The sequence below is a fragment of the Eschrichtius robustus genome, chromosome 7 (genome assembly GCF_028021215.1).
Source record: "Eschrichtius robustus isolate mEscRob2 chromosome 7, mEscRob2.pri, whole genome shotgun sequence".
NCBI lineage: Eukaryota > Metazoa > Chordata > Mammalia > Artiodactyla > Eschrichtiidae > Eschrichtius > Eschrichtius robustus.
The window spans coordinates 101,465,055-101,488,675 of record NC_090830.1 but is presented as its reverse complement, the minus strand read 5'-3'; the positions used below and the strand labels follow the sequence as shown (position 1 = coordinate 101,488,675).

The 23,621-nt window shown below is 38.2% G+C and overlaps 1 protein-coding gene across 1 annotated transcript; it reads right to left on the bottom strand.

Moving 5' to 3' along the window:
- Window positions 1–2,166: 2,166 nt before the first annotated feature.
- Window positions 2,167–23,305, bottom strand: LOC137767176 (lipase member K-like). The gene is given in 11 exon segments (XM_068547900.1): window positions 2,167–2,406; window positions 5,927–5,998; window positions 8,406–8,477; window positions 10,339–10,420; window positions 10,422–10,477; window positions 11,372–11,508; window positions 12,682–12,791; window positions 13,995–14,193; window positions 16,175–16,277; window positions 20,221–20,322; window positions 23,201–23,305. Coding segments are annotated over 11 exon segments (1,278 nt in total).
- Between the last annotated feature and the right edge of the window lie 316 nt (window positions 23,306–23,621).

Genomic DNA, 23,621 nt, shown 5'->3' with positions numbered 1-23,621 from the left:
GACCTTAGCTAGTATTTAAGTCTTCTGAGCATCAGTGGTATTCCTTAAAATAAGATAAGCATGGTACCTGTATCACAGAGATGTGGGCAGAAATAGATGGCTTTGGCCTTGCCTTTGATAAATGCTAAACAAGTTAACCAGTGCCAAATAATGTTAGTTATTTTTATTACATCCCTGTTGGGTTGAAATTCCCCAGCATATTTTCAACTCAATATAAATTAAAAGGGTAAGAACCATGTTTTCCTTGTTTCATCAGATATCTCCAGCCTCTAACACACAAAAGGTGCAGAGTAAATTTTTTAATATTAACGACTGGTAAGGATTACAAAGACACCCTATCACCCAGGAGACTGTGACTCCCCAAGTCCTGTGCAAAGTGGGCTTATAGTGGAACTGAAAAATGGTTCCATGTTAAAGTGTTCTCCCCTCTAGAAGCTTCTAGTTCAGATTCCTGAACATGAAATACAAAATCAAAGTAAAAGTATTAAATTGATATGATTGGTGAGAATGATGGTGATGTACCTTGAGACTCCTACTGAAAATAAATTATAAATTAAGATAGAATATTTTTAAGATGTAGGAATAAAAACAAGAAAATCCTACCTGATTAAGAAATACAGTGTTGTAGGGGGGAGTGACCCAGATAGCAGAGTAGGAAGACCCTGAGTTCTACTCCTCCCATGGGCACACCAAAATACACCTGTTTATAGAACAACTATCAATGATAATGACCTGAAAACTACCAGAAAATATTTTCCACAAATAAAGATATAAAAAAGGAACAAGACAGGAATGAGGGGTGAAGATGCAGTATAGTCAAGGCCTGCACCCCTGGGTAGATGACCCACTTAAAAATACACTTAAAAATATATTAAGAGGGTAAATCTCACGTTGTGTCCTTACTACAATAATAAGAAAGAAAGAAAAAAGAAAGAAAGAAAGAAAGAAAGAAAGAAAGAAAGAAAGAAAGAAAGAAAGAAAGAAAGGGAGAAAGAGAAAGAAAGGAAGGAAGAAAGAAAGAAATGCAAAATTGACTCAGACAAACACTGAGAGAATGGAGCATTAGTGATCTGCAAAACAAGAAATATTCAAGGAAGTTCATCATGACAAGAGAAATAAGACACAGGGAAATAATGGAAATAAGAAACTGGGTTTCTCAAGCTTCTAACCAGAGATACAATAATAATAAAGATAACGATATTAATAATAATTTATTATTAATAATAATAGTAGTAGTTTATTACCATTGTGCATAACAAATTACCACAAATTTAGTGGTTTAAAACAACATATAGGGCTTCCCTGGTGGCGCAGTGGTTGAGAATCTGCCTGCCAATGCAGGGGACACGGGTTCGAACCCTGGTCTGGGAAGATCCCACATGCCGCGGAGCAACTGGGCCCGTGAGCCACAATTACTGAGCCTGCGCATCTGGAGCCTGTGCTCCGAAACAAGGAAGGCCGCGATAGTGAGAGGCCCGCGCACCGCGATGAAGAGTGGCCCCCACTTGCCACAACTAGAGAAAGACCTCGCACAGAAACGAAGACCCAACACAGCCATAAATAAATAAATTTAAAAAAAACAAAAAACAAAAAACAACATATATTTATTATCTCACTTTCCATGGGTCAGTAGTCCAAGCATGGCATAGCTAGGTCCTCTGTTCAGGGTCTCACCAGGCTGCAATCCAGGTGTTAGACAGGCTGCTTTCTCAACTGGAGGCTTTACTAGGAAAGAACGGGCTTCCAAGCTCATCCAGGTTTTAGGCAGAATTAATTTTCTCATAGGTGTATGACTGAGAGTCCCAATCTTTTGCATGTTATCAGCTGGAAGCCACCTGCAGATCCTAGAAGTCACACACAGTTCCTTCCCATGTGGATTTCCTCAACATATCTGTTTGCCTTATCAAGCCAACAAGGAGAAACTCTTGTTCCAGTTTGCTAAGATGGATTCTTACATAATAGAATGTAATCAGTGGGTGACATCCCATCACCTTTGCCAATTCTCTTGTCTAGAAGCAAGTCTCAGGTCCCTCCCACACTCAAGGGGAGAGGATTACACAAACTCATGGACACTGGAAGGTGAAAATTATTGGAGGGGTCACCTTAGGGTCTGTACGCCACATTCTTATGACAAAAACCCGCTTCCTTAGAGAAAGGAAAGTGTATTTAATTTTGCAAATATTCCTCCATCAATCTAATTAGGTCTTGGTAAACTTCATAGGGTGCATCCTGCCCAAGGTAAAAATCCACATGATTGTAGTGTGGAATTAACTTGAAATAGATAAGCCTGGTAATTTTAGGGAGTAAATTCCCAACATCTTTGAGATCAGCCACAGGGTCCTGTCCACCGCTCCACACTGTTGTTGGAACTTCCATCTTAGAAATGTTGTATAGGGGAGGTGTAAGCTAAATAAAAATGAAGAGAGAGGAAAATAGTTTTCACAGAAAACCACACTATAGAAGTAACGTTAACTGTCAGTTGTTAAGCAAGTTCTTCAAATGCTAAAAATGTGCAATTAGGACATACTTCATGATATGTAAACATTAACATGTTAAAAATACTTGAAAGTACTTTTGTGCAATAATATGAATTGTGGATTAAAAAAAGACAACCATTATATTCCTGATTTTCACTTTTGGGAAAAACGAAAAGGATCCCAGAGGAAGAGAGGCTCTCATTTCTATGGGGGACCATCTTTCTAGTAGTACTTGGGTTGGGAGTGTATCCATTTCAAACAAAATATTGGAGAGAATAAATATAAATACCCCTTCTTATATGCAGAAATCTGGGCTCAGGGGAGTTAGCAACACTTGAGCAGACTCTTTAGGGGGCATTGAGACTAATGTACAAAAAAGACATTTGAAAATAATGCTTAAAAGGAGCCAGCCCATTACAGAGAAATAGAGTGGCTATGATGCGAATCTCCTGGTAAGTTTCCCTTCTTTCTGGTAACACAACCTTTCTTGTGCTGATTCAACAAATCCCCAAACCCCAGTTCCAGAGTGGTCCAGGGTGATCAGTCCTGGTCAATTAGTCCTTCATTCTTCTGGCCGCAGTATAATTGTATGAGTAATGGGCACATTACTAAAATTGGGTCAGAGTTCTCTGGGGAACTTTTTACCAGAGCTATTGAGAAAATATTGCCATTTTTTTTTGAGTTTGCAGTTAAAAAAAGCTATATGAGCTAGGTACATACAGTTACCATTGTATTACTATCTTGGAAATAGCCTCAGAATGGAAACAGCATTTGCAAGCAGAATTGAAAGAGACTGAGAGGGAGAGAGAAAGAGAGAGCCTGAGGACGGTATATAAGTTCCTGGCTATTGTGCATTTACCACTATACCTTTTATTTCAGTAAAACCAAACCATTTTTTAAAAATATAAAATAAAGTTGATTTCTACTACTTGTAATGGAAAGAGTTGCATATTCTATGGACTAAATTGCGTTCCCCTCAAATTCATATGTTGAAACCCTAACCCCAAGGTGATTGTATTTGGAGACAAGGCTTTTAGGAAGTAATTAAGGTTAAATGAGGTCATACGGTTTGGGTCCCAATCCAATAGGATTGGTGGCCTTATAAGGGGAGGAGAGAGAGATTAATGTCTCTCTCTCTCTTGTCAACCACACAGAGGAAAGGCTATGTGGATATGCACGAGGAAGGTGGCTTTCTCCAGTCCAGGAAGAGAGCCCTCACTAGGACCTGACTGTGCTGTCACCCTGATCTCGGACTTCCAGCTTCCAGAACTCTTAGAAATAAATTTCTGTTGTTTAAGCCACTCAGTCTATGGGATTTTTTATGGTATCCCAAGGAGATTAATACACCATAGTTAATTTTGGCAGCAAGACTAGGGAGAAAAGGTAACATGGACCAGGTTATAAATCCTTAGGAAACAGTAACATTGGCCAGAGAAAGGTTTCTAAGAGCACTAGAAATGTGCCTGGGGGAGACCCCTGACTCGGTGACTCTGCACCTTGAGTTCTCCTAGTAGAGAGATATGAGGCAGAGCTCACTGGTATAGTCATTCCACATTTCACTGTCAGTGGATGGGTCTTTGCATTACCAAATATATCAAGTATAATTCCCCTACCCTGTAATACTGGGAGGCCTTGGGCCTGGGCTTAGGAGCAAGTGGTAAATGGGAACGTGTAGCTATGAGAAGGCAAAGTGAAGGGCAAAGAAAGAAATGAGTGCCGATTAGCACTGACCAGTACTGCACTCGAGGGAAGGGTGAACTCAGAAAAGCTTGGTGCAAGGCCCCAATGCAAAAGTGCAACTGATGAAAGAAGAGGCATGCTCTTCCTGACTTGACAGTTTTCTCAGCAGAATAATACAAAACATAAATATTCAAATGCAAGGATGGAGAAACATAAAGAATAGAAAAACAACACAGCACAGAGTGGCAAAAATATTAGCAAGTTTTAAGGCACGAGTGGGTCTCAGGGGCCTCTGAAATGAGAATACATTTACTGCAATAATTTAATACCCTGCTAAGAATGAATGGGGGAGCCCAGAAGATGGCAAAGCAAAAATGAACATCAGGATCAAGATCCAAATGATATATGGTGGGTTTTGGCCAAGAAATTATTTTTTTACTTTCTTAGTTATACAGGATTGGTGATTATATTGGTAATTACACCTGCCTAATTTATGGGGATATTACTTACAGTTGTGACAAAGGTTACTGATTTAAAAACTTGTTTATTGTTCACCCTCAGTCTGTTTTAGGTTTTCTTTTTTTCCCCCAAAGTTCCAAGCAAAAGATTCATAATTGAACCTGAATGGCCATGTATTTTGATAGAATCTGCAAGCACATTGACGAAGTTAATACCTGTGATTCAACTCTCATTCAAATAGGTATTTGAGTCTTTTACGGTAAGGTCATCATCTAAAAAGCTTTTCTTAAAGCAACAAGATACTCTTGCTAGGACAAGGAATTGGTTAATTACAAGAGTAAATAGTACTTTGACACAGTGTGTGAGTTTGTGTGTGTGGGCACACACCACCCCACACACATATAACTATAGCAGTTTAGGAGAAAAATCAGATTTTTCACACTAGTTGAAATTATGCATTTTCACTATTGTAGTTATTATGATGGCACTGAAATTGCTTTTTAAAAATTTCCAAATTTCTGTCCATATCCTTGATTTGAAAAACCCATATATCTTTGATGACTATTTGTTTAATTTAAGCTCAGTCTATCAGCAAGAGACCAAAGCCATCATTGGATTTCCTTACATACTGAAAAAAAAATAATAATAATAACAACGACACCTATTTGCTTTAATATAGAGTTTTTGCTCCAAAAGTTTTCATGTATAATGTCAAGAAATATTTTGACATATCATTATCCGGCAGATAGCACTGCTTCTCCCTAAAGGTGATATTCCTGTCTGGAATATCTCTAATAATTCATGTGCTTTAAAAAAATGACTAGTAAATGACATCCCAAAGGATTATTAGGAAAATGTTAGTTCATTTTATGAGATACAGTTAAGAAGCCAGAGAATATGCTCCAGAAACAAAATTATGTATCTTTAATTCTTTCTTTAAAATATGGTCTTAATTAAGTGCTGAGAATTTCTATTTTTTGAAAAGGAATAAGTGTAGTGGAAGAAGAATGGACTTTTGATCCGGGAACTCCTGTGTCATATTCTGGTTCTTTATAAGCTAAGTAATTTTGACAATTTACCTAAAACTCTCTGAGCTTCTGGAAAAATAGAGACAATAAAATTTACCTTGGAAGGTCAATCTGAGGATCAAAAATAATGTTATGGCACATGGTAAGAACCCAATAAGCAACATCTGATCTATACAAAATATCTGGCATAGTGAATGGGGCCTAGTAGGTGCTTGATGAGTAGATACTGTTTTTTAAGTTCATTTGCAGTATGCAATTGATTGATTATTGTTGATATTGTACCTGGTGGAAGCGCATCATGTTCTGATCAGGGTTTCCCCAATCAAAAGCTTGGAACTGACCAGAATTAACAGCCTATGATAAGATAAAAATAATAAACATGTTAAAATGATGTAAGAAAACAACATACATTTAAAGACAGTTAACAAAAAATTTACAAAACGGATTGACATAATGTCCCACTCTTTAGCACATGAGCTAAAAGTCAATAGTTTAATAAGTCAAATAATAAAAATGATAAAAATTGATACTAATGCACGGAACTGACTTACAATCCTTTCTTCCCCTCTATACTTTTCCAACAAAAATCCTCAAGCAGTGATGGCTTTAAGTATTAAAATGTTGTATACATAGAAAATGTTTAAAAGATGCTAAATTGAATGATTCTTGAATATCCTGGCTTCAGGAATTTATATATATATATTTTAAAAAGGCACCAACTATACATTTCCTACATTAAAAAATGACTGCTATTATTATTTAAAAACTTTATGCCTTATCATCCTTGTCAGATGGTCTAGGATATTATGATTATATTCCTTATTCTTAAACATTTTTGTTACTTTTGAAAGGAATGCTCACTCAAAGAACACCCTCAGGGCTTTCTGAGGTATAGCCTCTGTCTGTCTGTCTCCTGTCTGTAGAGCCAAGCAGCCTGCCATGTTGTCAGTAACATGGCCATGGACTGAGTTTCTGAGATAGCATATGTAACCTTTTTTCATTTTAAATTTTAGACTTCAGATATTAGAGTAGAAGCATTAATACTTCTAGGGGTTCCTTTTTCTGTTATTTGCCACCCATGTTGGATTGAGGAGACAGATAATTTTTACCTTTACCTCAGGCACTTCATTAAATTATTCTCAGACTACTCCAAGGATTTTTTTTTTTCCCTTAACTTGAACCTCAGATTTTTTTTTTCACAGTAATTGATTTTGTTCTGATTTTTTGTTTGAAATGGTTCCCATCATGATTTATATTGACAGAGGCAATAGTCTGCAGCTGTTGAAATTCTGTAGGTTTTCAGCAATGAGAGGCAATAGAGTGTACAAGTTAGGAACTTGGGTTCTAGCATCAAACAGACCTTGTTTGAATACAAGCTTAATGGATTATTAAGTCTGTGATCCAGGCAAGATATGTATCTTCTCTAAACCTATTGTCTCATCTGTGCAATGGAAATGACAATAACATTCTTCTTATAGGGTTGTGAAGATTAAATATGGTAATGCATAAAAAGTATGTAGCACCTGGGAATGGTCAAGAAATCACTCTTTTTATTAATATTACTACCATCATCATTATCATCATCATCCTTGCCTTAGCTGTCTACATAACTTATGACCAAATGTTTTATCTCTCCACGCCCAGTTATTTCTATTCTGAAGAGAACTTTCTGTCAAAGGAGAAGAGGTACATTTAAGAAGAGTCAGCTGTGAGATGTGTAAGGGGTTGGTTATGACATTTGTAGAATGGGAATACCAATGCCTTCATTGAAAGATTGTTATGAGAATTCATAAGAAAGAATGAGACAGAATTAAATCGTATATTTGGACAACAAGAACACATAGTAAGTGCTCAATAAATGTGAAATCGATGTTGTATTTCCTGGAAGGGCATGCCTATCAGAGTCTACCTGTCTCCTCACCAGTAGGAGGCCCTATGTCCAGAACATCTTTCTTCCTGTAGGAACTTGAAGGCTTATCTCCTGGGGGTGGAACTCTTCAAAGAATTTCAGAAATCCTCAACTAGTATTTCAGACTATCTATAGCAGTGATTCTCAACTTTAAAGCATGGAACAAATTTATCAGGGTGTAGGTTAAAATTCAAATTCCTAGGGAGCTCAGATCCCTATTAAATGTTTTAAAGTATTTACAGATCAAAATGTGTAATTAAATATTAAAACCTTGGGAAGACCTTCCCCCCCCCCACACACACACTCATACATACTTGGCTCAGAAAGCTATACCAACTGAATTTGACTTGCCAAATATTGAGTAATACAGTAACAAAAAAAACCATAACCCTTAAACTGAGAGTAAAAACAGAAACACTTAATCTATTTTAATCCCTCTCTAACATTTAATTTCCTCTGAATTAAGCAATATTTCCACACTCTGAAATCGCCCATATCCCAATTAGAGGATAAACAGATCTTTTTGGAATAGCCTGTATCATGTTATATAAAGCTCTATTAGAGCTAATGATTTTGCAAAAGAGGAAACACAAGCTTTTCCTAGAAAAGGCAATTCAGAGTAATCTAAAGGTCAGAATTCAGTCAGAATACCTGGGAACCCAAACACCAGATACAGAGGACATGGGGAATAGAAGGGAGTAAAGGAAATCAACATGAGTGGATGCTGATTCCAGAAACATCCACCTGACAGTAGCAGAACCTGCAAAACCCTGCAGTGAGCTCTCTTGGGAGTGCTCCTCGGGGATCTTGCAGAGATACGTGCGTGTCATATCAGGAACAGGGGGCATGTACCTGGGCCCAGTGCAGCCTATTCTGAACAGATGTTCCCTCAGGGCTTTGTGACAAATAAACGTCTAAGCGACTCTGCAAAGTAAAAAGATTCTTATCTGAGGGTTAATCATATAATCACACCACAAGTAAATCTGAGTATTTTTTTCTCTCTCTTTCTCTCCTCTCTCTCTCTCTCTCAAGGAATAAACATGTACCATACCCTCTAAAGACATATTAACCAAAGAAGCCCGTCTTTAAGAACTTTTTTCTCCCTCATTTCCATACTTCTGTCCTGGGCAGTATCTTTGTAAAGCCCACAGAGGGCATCCTGCTGGTCAAAGACAAGAGGTAATGTACCTTTTCTTTCCAGCCTTACCTCAGACGGGTCCAAGAATATAGACAGTCAAGAGATAAAAGCCCCAGTAATCTTCTCCTTCACCCTGTGATAAGTCCTAAGGGACAGTCCCAGAAAGTTGTTCATCATGAAAGATTGAGAACAGATCTGAATGTTTTATCATGCCTTCTTAAAAATGTGGTAAATGTTCTGCAGGACTCTTTGACAGTTTGTGGGACATAATCCATCCAGTATTTAAACCTCTATTAATGATTAGATTTCTTTTTGAATCAAAAAAATCTTGATTTTTAAATATTTCCAACAGCATTTTGTTTTCCTTAGTATACAAAAGAGTTATTTTCCACCAGAGTGAGTATCTGAAACATCTTGGAGCTTTAAAAAATATAGGTACTTATGAGCTACCCAAACCTATGAAACAATATCAAAATCTCTAGGGTTGAGTTCTGGACATGTGTAATTTTTGAAAGTTCTACAAACTCTACTTATGTATCCCTGGCTATGCTCCACTAAAGTAAACATCCTTGCAGGCACTGTAATATTCTATAATCCAGTCCACAACAGCGAGAGAAAAAAGGCAATCTGACTATATAAATGTACAATGAGGGCCCCCAACGAATGTTCTAGGATGTCATTTTGTGAAGTCTTTCTTTAGCAAACTCTTAGGCTATGTTGAGAGGGTGTTTTTTGAAATTGTCTCTATTGAGTTTGCTTAAAGGTCTTTTTACTTAGCTCTACACGGTACACTTCCATCTAAGCGAAAGGCAAGCATGGTTTCCCTAGTAAATTGAGAAAGTAAGAAAGTCATGTGAAAGGCAGTGGCTAAGGCATGCTTTGCATAAACAGCCTTTTATAAATCTTGCTTGAAATCAAGGAAAATATTAATCAGCACTACCCACTGAGGGAGGAAAGGCTCTAGGCAGAAGTCTGTGAGACAGACGGAGACCATCTTCCGCTTTGTCCCACCCCTGGTTTCAAACCTGTCTCCACTCTAGCTGGGGACAGTAGCTTCTTCTTTTTCTCCCTCCCACCCTTCGGGTCAGTTAGAGGTAGCTAAGAAAGGAAAGGCTCTCAGTTAAGTTGGAAAGGACTTGATAGGAACCCCAACAATTATCCCTCTCAGTATCACTTGAACAGTGAGTCTGTAGCTGTTATTGAAGAGCCATTCCTTTACCCCTTTGGATAAAAGATATAAGTCGTTCACAAAATGACTGTGTCCAAATCACCTATGAAAGTAGAAAACTGGTTAAAAATTAGGTGGCTGGGCTCACTCCCTGAAATTCTACGTCAGTGGGTCTGAGAGAGGGCTCAGGCATAGCAAGATAAATTTCAAAACCATAGCCCAAGTGAAGGACTTTTTAATGGTGGCACTTTGTCCAGCAACAAGAATTGGTGAGAATTTTCAGTGGCAGAGACTTCTCAAATCCTCCTACTAAAGCAGGTGGAATCTCAGCTTTGGTTGGAAGCCATAAACATGCTAGCTACATTCCAGGAGACAAAAAGGAGACTTTGAAATGTGGTTTCCATGCAATTTAGAATGAACTCTCCTTACCTCTGTGCAACAAAACAATTGCTTTCCTGGATCTGACTACTTACACGTACCATGTTTAAGTTTTTTGGGTCATATCCACTCCAAGTAAATAGAAAGTTGCTGCAAATATGATGAAATATCTTCTGCTTGCACACCAATGAATCGGTCAAAAAATGTGTGAGCATAGAACATCTTGTCACCAAACAACATCTGCAAGATCGATTTAAGACACCATCAACTTTCATGAATATGAATGTCAAGGGTGGAAAATGAGTGGCAATTCAGACAAGGACTAGACACAGGTGATATCTGCTCAGTGCTAGTCCTCAGTGAAACCAAGAGGCCCATTAAACTTTGTCTCTGTAGTTTTCCCAATCCACCTTTTCGGTCCCCCCGTCTCACCTCTTGATGCTTTTTCCCAAGATCTTTTACTTGGAGTGTTTTTTGGGACTTCCCCTAAAAAACTAGTCCCCATAAGAAATTGCTAAGGCTTTGGAGTCAGGGTTGCCTTGGTTCGATTCTAGACTCTGTCTCTTATACCTTAGGAAAGTATTTAATTTCTATTATCTTGAATTTCTTCAACTATAAAATAGAAAATTAATATGCACTAAGTAGAACTGCTGTGTAGATAATAGGTCACATTTAAAACGCACCTAGTGCAGAGGGGAGTAGGCAAAATGGTGGAGTAGGAAGACCCTGAGTTCATTTCTCCCCACAGGCACCCTAAAATCACATGCTGTGATCTCAACTACTACACTATACTGTCTCTGATAAACTAGGGGGCACCAGAGAGAAATTTAACCTACTAGATTAAACCAATCAATCAATCAAATCAGCTCTTGCTGTATCTGTGACTGAGGAATGACATGAGAGACAAGCCTCTAAGTTAAAAATGAAGACAGAAGGGTAGAATGGCATCAGAGTGAGCACCCTGAACCCTGCTGGTAAAATTGTACATCATCAGTAAACCTACATGTGTACCACGAGCATTCCTAGATGTTGGTAAAATGTTATTTGTCTCAAGCTGTCTTCTCTTGAAATCAATGGAAATAGGGCTAGTTTTAGTTATTACAGATTTAAACTTGGGGAAAAGTTGTCACATACCTTGATTGCTTTTCTGGAAAGAGTTGTTAATTTTTTCATAGGACTTTGGGTGTATTTCACAGTGGTGACTGGAGCCAATGCAAAAAATATCTTAATCCTTTTAGCCAGCTCTGGATTAGTAGAGAATGCTATGAAAGCTGAAAGGGAAGAAGATACTAATTCATAGATTTAGAACAATTCTTAATTCATTTTAAATTATAGTAAAAGTAGTTATATTAAAAAAATAAAACAAAGAAACTCAGAGTAAGCACCATTTTTAGGGAAGGATTTTTAAATTTCTGAAGGTGGAACTAGCTAATTCAGAAAAAAGTGAGTTTCCTGTCCCTGAAGGATGCAAATCTACTTATAGAGAATGTTGCAAAGGGTTCAAACATACAGTGTGGGGCACGTCTAGGTAAACTCCAAGGGCCATCCTAGCTTGACCATAGTCTTTGGTATCAGACAAACCTGGGCTGTAATTTTGGCTTCCCATTTGCTAGCTATGCGAAAACTTGGGCAACTTAACCTCCCCTGTATGAGTCTCAGTTTTCTCTATCTATACATATGGAAAATAGAATCCTTATAGAATAATTCTTTTGAAGGTTAGATTATATATATATATATATATATATATATAATATATATATATATATATATTATATATATATATATATAATATATATATATATATACACTTTCTAATTGGCATTATCACCATTAGAAGGGGTTCCTAAGTTCAGCCATTTGTAAAATATGGATGACAATGTTCTCAAATAACTGGTGGAAATGTTGTTGGTATTGTCAAGGTCTCTAGCTGAACAGAGAACAGTGAAGAGAATGGAGTGCCTTAGGGCACTGCCAACGTAGCCCACCCACCCACATCTAGCCTACCCCAGCACCCACTGGGAACTAACTAAAAGTCACACTGGTTGTGACATATAATCACTGAGATTTGTAATTCTCTGCTTTGTTTCTTAGTGTTCCTCACTAGACTGTGAGCTCTTTAAGGGAAAGATGCATACCATATTTATTTATCTTTGGTTCCCCAGTATCTAACCTGGTGTCCGGCAAGTGTTGTTGGGTACACAAATGAATAAATAAATAATTGTCTCTCTTTCAGGCTTATCCATCAATCTCCAGATTTAGTCCTGGGGGGAAAATCCCTAAGTCATCCACACTTTATTTACTCTTTAGAAGCCAGCCAGACAAGATTGTTTCCCAACTCAGAGTCCCCAAGCTAGAGACTGCACAGAGGGAAGAAATCCTGAGCCCTTTCATGAATATGAAGCAGATCCCCTGACACTCTCAGATCACACTGGCCCCAAACACACCAGTGGTGGTGCCTTGGGAGTGGCCCACATAGTAGAGTCGCTCCTGTCCAGTTTTCTCTATGATAAAATTGATTGTGGCTGGAAGGTCATATTTAGCCATCTCATCCAAACTGCCAAAGAAAAAGAACAAGAACATTGGAAAAAAACCCATCTCATTTTTAGGCTTGCAATACTTAAACATATTCATTGCAGACCTAGATGTTTAGCTTTTGTTAAATGTAATACTAGAATCAATACGTGATATCATGCGTCTGTGCAACTTTTGAGGATATCACCTTGATTGCAAGAATAACTTTGTTAAGAAACTGAAATCAGAAAAATCTGACTTGCAAAAGCCTACATAGGCTTTTCACTTAATTCTATAGCAGATTTACCAAGCTCCCTTGAAAAGAAAAATTACCTGGAATGCTTATTTTAAAAACAGAATAAAGCAAAGAGACTTGCAGAGTTCAGCCCAGACAGACTGAATCAAAATGTCCAGGGAAGAGGCCTGGTCATCTGCATATTTATCAAGCACTTCAGGTGCTTCTTCCCTGTATGTAGTTGGGAAAACACTCATCTAGGGAATCATGATGTTATTTGCAATTGTGCCATGACACAACTGCCCTGGAATGTGGAATTAAGGAATGCAAATTGGCTTCCAGGAATGAGGCCAAGGAACAAACAGCTTTAGTGACTTTCAAGGTATGGTTCTTAGCTCCACTACAAGTGCCGGGTTTGCCTCTGTGACTCAGCTGGCCTAACTTCTAAGGAAGACAGCGTCCACAGGGGCTGCTGGCAACTCAGCTCCAGGCACAGATTTCAGCACCACCAGCCTATGGAGGGTAGAGTTCCTTTACTACTCAGTGAATTGGAGTGTCATCTATGCTAAAGTGCTTGGCTCATCTTGGCTTATCATGAATGTCTGGTTCTCAGGATTTTCAACCAGAACCTTGTTTCTGGTCCCATTTCTTGATCAGTTTCATTTTTCCTCTTTAGTAAGGGTACCAAGTAAATTTCTGGGGTGCACACTGACAATATGATAGTCCTGGAATTAACCTTTCTAAAGTTGACCTTTGCATCTTGATTTTTTTTTCTTGCGTATGTACTTTACATACACACACACCAAGTGGAGTATTTAAAACAACTCTCGGTGCAATAATAAGGGCACTTCTTCAGAGCTTGTGAAGAAAACCTGCGTAGAAAAAGAAATGTCCATTTCCTTCCTGTAGATTCCATAGTGTGCATTTGGACGGAAAGGGAAAATCCAAAGAGCAGTCATCCATATAAATGAGCAACGTACACACTTTATTCATTGGTAGTATTCTCCTTACCTGAAGGCCCAGTATTCTGGTGACGTGGTTGACAATTTCACGTGTCTTCTGGACCAGGTGTTTCCCCGGCTGTTCCCCATCCATACATCATAACCAGCATCTGCCAGGAGGAAAGCCAAGCTGTTGTTGGGCGGGTTGCAAATCCAGTTACTGGCAGATGCAATTAAGCCATGCTGCAGATACACAGCAGGCTTTGCAGCTGCAAAATACAAGTAACAGGAGTTTTTTATATGAACTTCCTTGGTGCTTACAAGAAAATTCTTTTTCCTGACTCCCTGCAATACAGAAGGAAATTTAAGGGATGAAATTTGGCACCAGGCAAGCCGAGGTTCTAGGGTTTTGAACTACTTCTGAAGCTGGGCAAGTTATTTATCTTCTCTATGTCTTGTTTTTCTTTTTGCAAAATTGGGATTATGTGCAATGTATTGTATTGTTATACAGCTATTGGAGTCAGATTGCCCCGATTTAAAATCTCTTCGGCTACGTGTTAACCTCTTTGTGCCTTAGTTAACTTATTTTGTAATGGGGAGTAATAAAAATTGCTATCTTACAGTGTAGTTATAAGAATTAAATTAGAATTAAAATACACAAAATTCTGTCCAGCACAATAAATATCTGCTCTACAATTATTCATGTTAACGACATTTTATTTCTCAAAAAGCATCTGGTGACAAAACTAAACTTTTTTCCAAGATAATAACAAAGACAATAAAAATGCCATTTATTGAATGTTTCCTGAATGCCCGGCATTATACTAGTTAATTTGCATTGTCAGAAAGCAAAATGCAAGGTTTTAAGTGAAATTTACACAAGGTAAAATTGTTAATTTGACGTAAAAATCCTACTCACAAGTAGAATTGGAACAATTTGACCAAAGAAAGAGAAAAAAAGAAGGAAACAGGGAAGTGGTGCTGAAAACATAGAGAAGAGAAAGAGAAGTGATTAGGATATTTCTGTCTTTTATAAATGGTTTGTGATGCTGTGTTGGTACCCCGGGACTTTCCCTTAGGTCACCTCTGGAGCTAGACCAGCCTCCTGAGCTTGAGTAGGGCTAGACTGGCCTCTCAGAAAGCCTCAGCCGTCTGGAAGTGAGGATAAAGTTTATACCCATTAATCCATCTTTTGAGGAAAAAGAGAAAGAAGAGGTGTTACTAATTCTGCTAAATTACTGCCAAAGAGCTGTCATAATCCATAGCCCCTCTCTAATCTGAGCCCTCAGGCAGCTTCTCATTGCAGAGACAGCTTTCATCGCATGCCTTTTTGCAGCTACCTGGCAGAACTGATAAGATAAAAGTTTGGGGAAACAAAGTTCTTGTGAGTATTTCCAAAGGTAATGGAGTTATTTTAGGGGATGGTCAGGTCTATAAAGTGAACAGCACCGTTCCACCTCTCTCTCTTTTTTAAAATCTGGATTGTCTCTTTAAATAACTAACCCTTCTGATATTGGAAATTTTAGTTATACAGTGCTCCAAAGGACAAAAGGAGCTAAGAAATGAGAGAAGAAAGCAAACAGTTCTTGCCAAGTGGATTCCTCTCTTCCCTATAGATATCAACCTATATTGTAGGGAGCTAGAAATGGCTCTAGCTGCACTGAAGTATAGAACTAATAGGGTCAGATTTACTTTAAAAAATAAAATCCCAGTGACTTGCATAGAGAACTAATTACAAATGAAATAATCCCAGTTAGAAAGCTGTTGTAGTAGCTGGAGCACAAGATAATGGTGAAGTCGAAGCCTGGACTTGAGCAATATTGAAGCTGAGAGTTTTCAGATTAGAGAGAAGTTTGGAAGGCAAAATTGATAGGTCTTGGTTATTGGCTGGGTATAGGAAGTGTGGGAGAGGAAAGTATCAAAATGACCCTAGAGTTTTGGTTTTTAAGCCTGGAAAGTGGTATCTCCAGAGTAAGACCAAGTTTTCTTTTGTTTCTGTGTTTGTTTGGAAAGAGGACAAAGTAATGGAGGAAAGGAAAGAGTAAATAGTGTATGTGAAAATGCTTTAAAAACTCCAAAGTGTTATGCAAATGAAATAGTAGAGGTGGTGGTGATGATTTGCCTCCACTTATGGAAGAGAATAGGCTCTATTTCAGAATAAAAGCTGCCCTGCTGCTAACATCGCATCCAGGAATCTCTCCTTAGGCACTATTCCTTTCATAATGAAATAAATCCCACCTGTTCTTGGACATGCTCTTCCATGAGGAATCCTGTAAATTCCGAGGATATAACCATCTTTTGTCACAATGTCATATTTTTCATAAGGATAGCCCCAGTAGGAAATAAGCTGGCTCTAAAAAGAGGAAACAGAAAGGTATACCTCATGATGTAATCTCTTGATTTTTATACCCACATTTCAATATAGTACTTTAAGTCACAACCTACTGTTCATCTCTGTATTGGAACAGAATGTAGCAGGAAAATCAGGATAACTTGAGGAGGGTTTTAAAAGGAGGGTGCATGCAAAGGCATGGGAAAGGCAAGGTGGTGGGTTTCCATACATGTTGGTTTTCTTGGCCTGGTATTATTAATACACTCTAGCTCACTCTCCAAATGTTTGATGGAAAATGGCATGTTCATCTTACGAAGGAAACCATACGGCATTGTGCAGAACCCTGTGGCTAGTAACAAGTGAGTTGTTACCAACGTTAGATGTGAAGGGAAATGGGAGAAAGTGGTTACAAGACCCTGAATGAGAAAGCCAAGTAAAGAGGGCCATATTGAGAGGGGCTGTGACCTTTAGCAGAGGGAGACAGCTTGCCCAAGATGACCTTATGGACGGAACCAGGGCAATAAACCATCTGGTCTCGCTCTTCTCCCACCTTCTGATCTCCTGCTCAATATGTCCATTGGCTGAACTGAACTGAAAACCAAAGGTCAAAGGAATTTAACTGACCTAGTTCTTACAGGGCAGAAAGAAAGGTGTAAAGACTAGAGAGTGGAACTAAAGGGGTAAAAACAGAAGATACCTCATCCACAGATATACAAGGAAGAGGGGAACTACCGTTTATTGGTCATCTTCCACATAGAAGATGGTTAATACCCCTCGTTTTATTAATCCATATAACAGGTCTTTGAGATAGAATTATAACCATTTTATAGTTGAGAAAACTGAATTTCAGGGAGAATAATAATCTGTCCAAGACTGAACACTAGGAAGAGATAAAGACAAAATTTAAGTCAAAGTTAGTTTAGCACCAAAGCATATGCCTTTATGACAGGATTATGCATTTGCCCAGGCTGGGCACTCACAAGAGGTGTGCACATATTGTGCAGCTATATAAAGCACTGGTTATGAGAGCCCAGACTCTACAGACAAGCTGTATGGCATTGAATTCCAGCTCTTCCTCTTATTAGCTATGCGGCTTTGGGCAAGTTACTTAACTCCTTTGTGCTTCATTTACTTTAACTGCAAAATAAAGATAATAATAGTATCTCTTCACAGATATGTTGTGACGATTATACACACAGTAAGTGCTCTATAAATGTTTATTATTCTTCTTATCATTAGAGAATAGCCAAAAAGCAGCCAGACCAGGGAGGAAGAAAGTGTCTGTGAATGTGGAAGGAGGAGGAAAATATTTTCACGGACTGTGAGCTCAGTAGTGTGGTAGAAGCTTAGGGGTACCTGCTGGATACTTCGGAGAGAGAAACAAGAAGAGACACTAATTAAAAAACACCGACAGTTCCATTCTTTTTTTTTTAAGTTTTAGTAATTGTTCTCCCCCCCCCCCTTTTAATTAATTAATTAATTTATTTTTGGCTGTGTTGGGTCTTCGTTTCTGGGCGAGGGCTTTCTCCAGTTGCGGCAAGCGGGGGCCACTCTTCATCGCGGTGCGTGGGCCTCTCACTGTCGCGGCCTCTCTTGTTGCGGAGCACAAGCTCCAGACGCACAGGCTCAGTAGTTGTGGCTCACGGGCCTAGTTGCTCCGCGGCATGTGGGGTCTTCCCAGACCAGGGCTCGAACCCGTGTTCCCTGCATGGGCAGGCAAATTCTCAACCACTGCGCCACCAGGGAAACCCGAGTGAGCAGTCTTTTTAAGCTAACTGGTTTGCTCAGTGATCTTATATAACTGAATTTCAACATCCCCAGAAGCGTCAATCCAGGTACAGCAGGCTATATTGGTCACAGCACAGACAACTCTTTGCTCAGCTAAAAGATAATTCAGGGCTATGGTATTAAAAGAACAACTTTGGCCAGTGAGTCTAAGGATTTTCGTTGGGCAGCTATTGTTTTAGCTATCCCCAATACTTTCAGGAGTTAAGGAAGGCTTCCTGATTATAGCTTATTTGCAGGCATACCTCAGAGATATTGCGGGTTCAGTTTCAGATCACTTGCAATAAAGTGAATATCACAATACACCAAGTCACATGATTTTATTTGCTTTCCAAGTGCATATAAAAGTTATGTTTACACTATACTGTAGTCTATTAAGTGTGCAATAGCATTATGTCTAAAAAAAATGGACATACCTAAGTTTAAAAATCTTTTATTGCTAAAAAGTGCTAACCATCACCTGAGCCTTCAGTGAGTTGTAATAGTTTTGCAATAGTAACATAGTTTCATTTTAGGTTATGGGAAAAGGCCAAAAATTTTAAAGAAATTCTTTTAAATATCTTGCCAGTTTTCAGCTGGGACAACTAGTAAATATTTCTGCAGTATTGAACAACTTTTTTTTTTTGAATTTTATTTTATTTATTTTTTATACAGCAGGTTCTTATTAGTTATCTATTGTATACATATTAGTGTATATATGTCAATCCCAATCTCCCAACTCATCCCCCCACCCCCACCTCCCAGCCCCTGCCGCTTTCCCCCCTTGGTGTCCATACGTTTGTTTCTCTACATCTGTGTCTCTATTTCTGCCCTGCAAACCGGTAGTATTGAACAACATCTTGAACTCAAGTGATATCCCCAGTAAGGGTGCAAAAGATATTTTATTTTCCTCTTTCTACCTGGTACTACAGACAGAGATCTGGGACAGCTGACTCTGGTAAGAATTCTCACCCTTTGCGAGCTTCTGCTAGTTTTCCCAGGATACCATCTGTAGCTTAGGTACCCACCAGGATTTGGAAAGGTTTTTTAAATTAATTTCAATTTTAATTTTCTTTTGACTATTTAAAGAAATAACTAGAAAATCCCTCAGAGTCCTGTTGACCCTGGGAGGGACCATACAGGGGCTGTCCTTTAAGGTTAGATACGAGGGTGCATTTAAGGGTAGATATGACTGTCACTAATTTGGCGACCTTTTATTTACAATCTCGTAGTCTCTTTAGAATGAAAAGGCAATTTAGACAGAGAATTACTAGAATGAGTACTCAAATAAAAGGGGATAGAGGAGAGCAGTGGGAGTCACATCAGTCTATTGTCTTTTGTTTTGGGTACTTCTTGTGTCTTTAATTTTCATTAGCCTTTGCAACAATTTTTTTTAATGAAGCAATTTCAATTATGAAGAATCCCATTCAGTTTGTTTACTTTGGGAATCTTATTTTCAAGTGTGCTTTTTAAATGATCTTATTTAATTGGAATGTTCCTCATAATGGCCATGGTAATTTCCCTGAGGGCTGCCGGTAGTTTGGTAGGACCCTTAGCTGCAAATAAGGAGAACCCATGTGTCTGTCCAGCCACATCTTGGGGCCCCCAACCTGATGGTTACCAAGCTAAGTTCTGAGGAAACAAAGCAAAGGTCTTGTCTAAAATCTTGTTGCTCTGAGTAAGATTTTGTCACTTTCATAGACATTTATACCTTCTAGGACCATAGTTCTTAGACATAAAATAAGCAGGTGTGCTGGAAGGTGGCATGCTTAACTCTTTAGAATTTAAGGGTCCCATCTTTTATTATTTATTTATTTATCTATTTTCGTGAAGTCTTGGGGGCTCTCAGAGCCAAACTAATACTTAAAAGGTATGCGCCACTGGGCTGGGAATTGTTTGATGTTTTACAGTGCAACCTGTCGCACAAACATTTTCTTGAGGTTGGTGGGTTACCTAGTGTCAATCTAGCCCACTCTGTGATCAATATATCCTAACATGGGAGTCTTTAGATTAGGTGGTAAGTGCTCTAACAGCTTCTAAATACTCAATCCATGCCCACCAATTTTTGGTGGCTTTTTGGCTTTTAAGATTCCCATTGGCAGTAGCCTTTACCTAAACAAAAGAAAGCAAACAAACATGTGCATCTTAATATATCAGGTAACCAAGAGAAGGCCCTGGGTTTACCACCACCAACTCCCACCATGGAAGCTTGGACTGGGGAAAGGATGGACTGGGGACTGCGAACTGGGGGCTCTACATTAATGGGGAACTGTGAACTGCCACTAACAGTTTCCAAGTGGATCTTGGGACAGAATTAAGGGCTAAGAGTTTTCATTAATTAAATTACAATTGTGATCTGAAATAAAGGTTAAGGGCTTGGGCTCCAATCAGAACCATCTGTCAGCTCAAGCTGACCTGCCCTGTGCTGGAAAGTCAATTCGATCAGAAGCTCCATGCAAAGACAGTGGACCTCAGAAATGAAAGGAACTTACATACGGCCCTTGTAAATGGTGAGAAGACAGAGAACTCAAAAGGGTTCATGGGTGCCATATCTGTGTTTAACAAAATCTGTTAAAAAACAAAATTCAACTAAGTAAGTTTGAAGATTTAATTGGCTTTATTCAACAGTTCATGAATTGAACAGCATCCTATCTAGGAAATAGAAAGGAGCCCCAAAGAGCGGCAGAAAAGAAAAGGTTTTTAAAAGCAGAAAGGGATCGGGACAAGGAAGTCATAAACAAAAGAAAGGATTATTTCAGGCCAGATCATCTTCCTTTGGGTGAAGGCAGGGGTTTATCGGATGGATTACCTCATTAGTGCTGGCCAGGTAATTCCAGACTGACTGGTTAAACGTCTTATTCCTGGGTGAGGCTGTAACTGCAATTAGGTCTTGGTTGCAGACATGGGGCTTAACACAACTGACTCCATTTGAGCCTGTTGCTTCTTTTTAAAAAATGTACAGGCATACCCTTGTTTTATTGCACTTGGCTTTATTGTGCTTTTCAGATATGGTGTTTTTTACAAATTGCAGGTTTGTGGCAATCCTGCATTGTCAGATGATGGTTAACATTTTTTTTTGCAATAGTGTATTTTAAAATTAAGGAATGTACATTGTCTTTTTGGACATAATGTTACTGCACACATAATGGACTACAGTATAGTGTAAACATAACTTTTTTATGCCCTGGGAAACAAACAAACAAAATGTGTGATTCACTCTATTGTGGTATTCACTTTATTGCAGTGGTCTGGAACCAAATCCACAACATCTCTGAGGTATGCTTGTATAAGGATATTATTAATATAACAGGTCTGTCATATCATGAGGGAAAAGACTTTTTCAAAAGAAACTCAGAAATCAACTTGATTCTGATTTAGGAATTAAGCCTCTGTTGGTTAAATCAAAAGCTGGAAATTGTGAGAGGCTTCTTATGTTGGATTCAATCAGGAGAGATGGAGTCAAAAAACTAAGGGTTCAATAGTCCAGCTCTAGCATGAGGTTGAGGATGAGTCTAATAGCATTGATGTTATATGGTAGGAAAATGTGTTTAAGAGGGGCTGGGGAGTGGAATTTTATTAGGAATATAGCAATTGCATAGATTGAGCTTCATGTGGCCATTTTTGGAAAAAAAAAAAGGAAACATTAAAAAGTAAAATGGGATTATAAATTGGTTATACCTTACTGTCTTAGAGGAAAAGGACTGCACCTGGTAAAAAACAAGAATTAATATAAAGTATTCTCAAGGACGGATTATATTATTGGGATTGGAGAATACCATCAGTAAATATATGGCAAGAAAGAAATAAGAAAACAGGAAGGAAGAACTGGGATAAACAGAGTCTTGAGATACTTATAAACCAAATACAGTGTACGGGAGTGTTTATGTCCTGATTTGGACAAACTAATTGTAAAAAACACATTTATGAGACAATCATAGAGAGGCGAACATTGCCTGAATATTTGATAATATTAAGGAATTTTTGATTTGCTTGGTGTTTAGGTGTGATATTGATATTGTGGTTATGTTTTTAAATTGTCTTATGTCTTAAAGTTATATAATAAAATATTTCTGGATGAAATGATATGATGTCTGGAAGTTTGCTTTTAAACAATCTGTTGCTGGGTGTGGTGGGGTATAAATGAAACAAAATTGGCTATATACTAATAATGATTTATGCTGGACTATAGATATTTGGAGGTTAAATTATTTTCTCAATTGTTACATTTGAAAACTTCAAAAATAAAATTAAAAAAAAAATAACGAATAAGAGATGAAGTAAATCAAACTCAGGGAATTGTAAGTTTTGTATTAAGTTTAGGAATAAGTGCTGTAATGATTAAGTATTTGCTATTTATATGTGATTTGCTATTATACGTGTAAATATATGTTATTTATATGTTTGCTATTTATATGTGATTTTAAGAGAATCTGACACATTAAAGAAACGGACAGATTAGGCACATGGAGAAAAATTTGTTCAATTCTTTGTTACACAAAATTAGTAAAGGCATTAATTACAGACGCACATAATGATAAGCTTCAGTAATTAAACAAAAGCTCCTATGTTTCTGCCTGTGCCATGCAGAAGAGAAGATATAAAAAGAAGCAAACTGGGTTCCCTGAATTTACAGACTTTATGAACATAGAAGAAGTGATTAAAAACACATCAAACATACCTACTGTGCAAAACAAAATGATAAGAACCATAACAGAGGTAAAAATGTACCTTGTAGCATGATATCATGTGAAAGATTTATTTGTATTAGGACTTGATTTGGGGTGTAGAATTTGGTGGTGTGGAATATTGAACAAACTTGGGTTTTCGAGTCAGGCAGAACTGAATTAAAATTACCTTTCCAGGGCTTCCCTGGTGGTGCAGTGGTTGAGAATCTGCCTGCCAATGCAGTGGACACGGGTTCGAGCCCTGGTCTGGCAAGATCCCACATGCCGCAGAGCACCTAGGTCCGTGAGCCACAACTACTGAGCCTGCGCGTCTAGAGCCTGTGCTCCGCAACAAGAGAGGCCGCGATAGTGAGAGGCCCGCGCACCGCGATGAAGAGCGGCCCCCACTTGCCGCAACTAGAGAAAAGCCCTCGCACAGAAACGAAGACCCAACACAGCCAAAAATAAATATAAAAATAAATAAATAAAAATGCAATAAAATTTAAAAAAAATTACCTTTCCACTATTTTGCACACAAAATTTATCTTCAGCATCCTTACTTTTTAAGATTGGTATAATATTGTCACTTTTGTAGTATTTTTGTGGGAATTGTGATGCCATTATCAAGTATTGATGCTTAGCAAAGTGCTTATTTTCCCTACCTTAAGTTTGTGAACTTCTCTAAAACTCAATTCCTATTTTTTAAGATAAATTTTCCACAATTTTTACACAGAGTCTTAACATACTACATAAAATGAGCATAACCAATATGGATAAAACGTATATGCCCTGGATTAAGAGGAAAAACAGAGGCAAATTTCCATATCTTCCCTCTAGTGGCAAATTTGGGTAATTGCATAGTTCCTACACATTTCTTTTGGAAATAGATTGTGAATATGAGAATACTATTTTAAATAACAGTAAGTGTTTTTCTCAT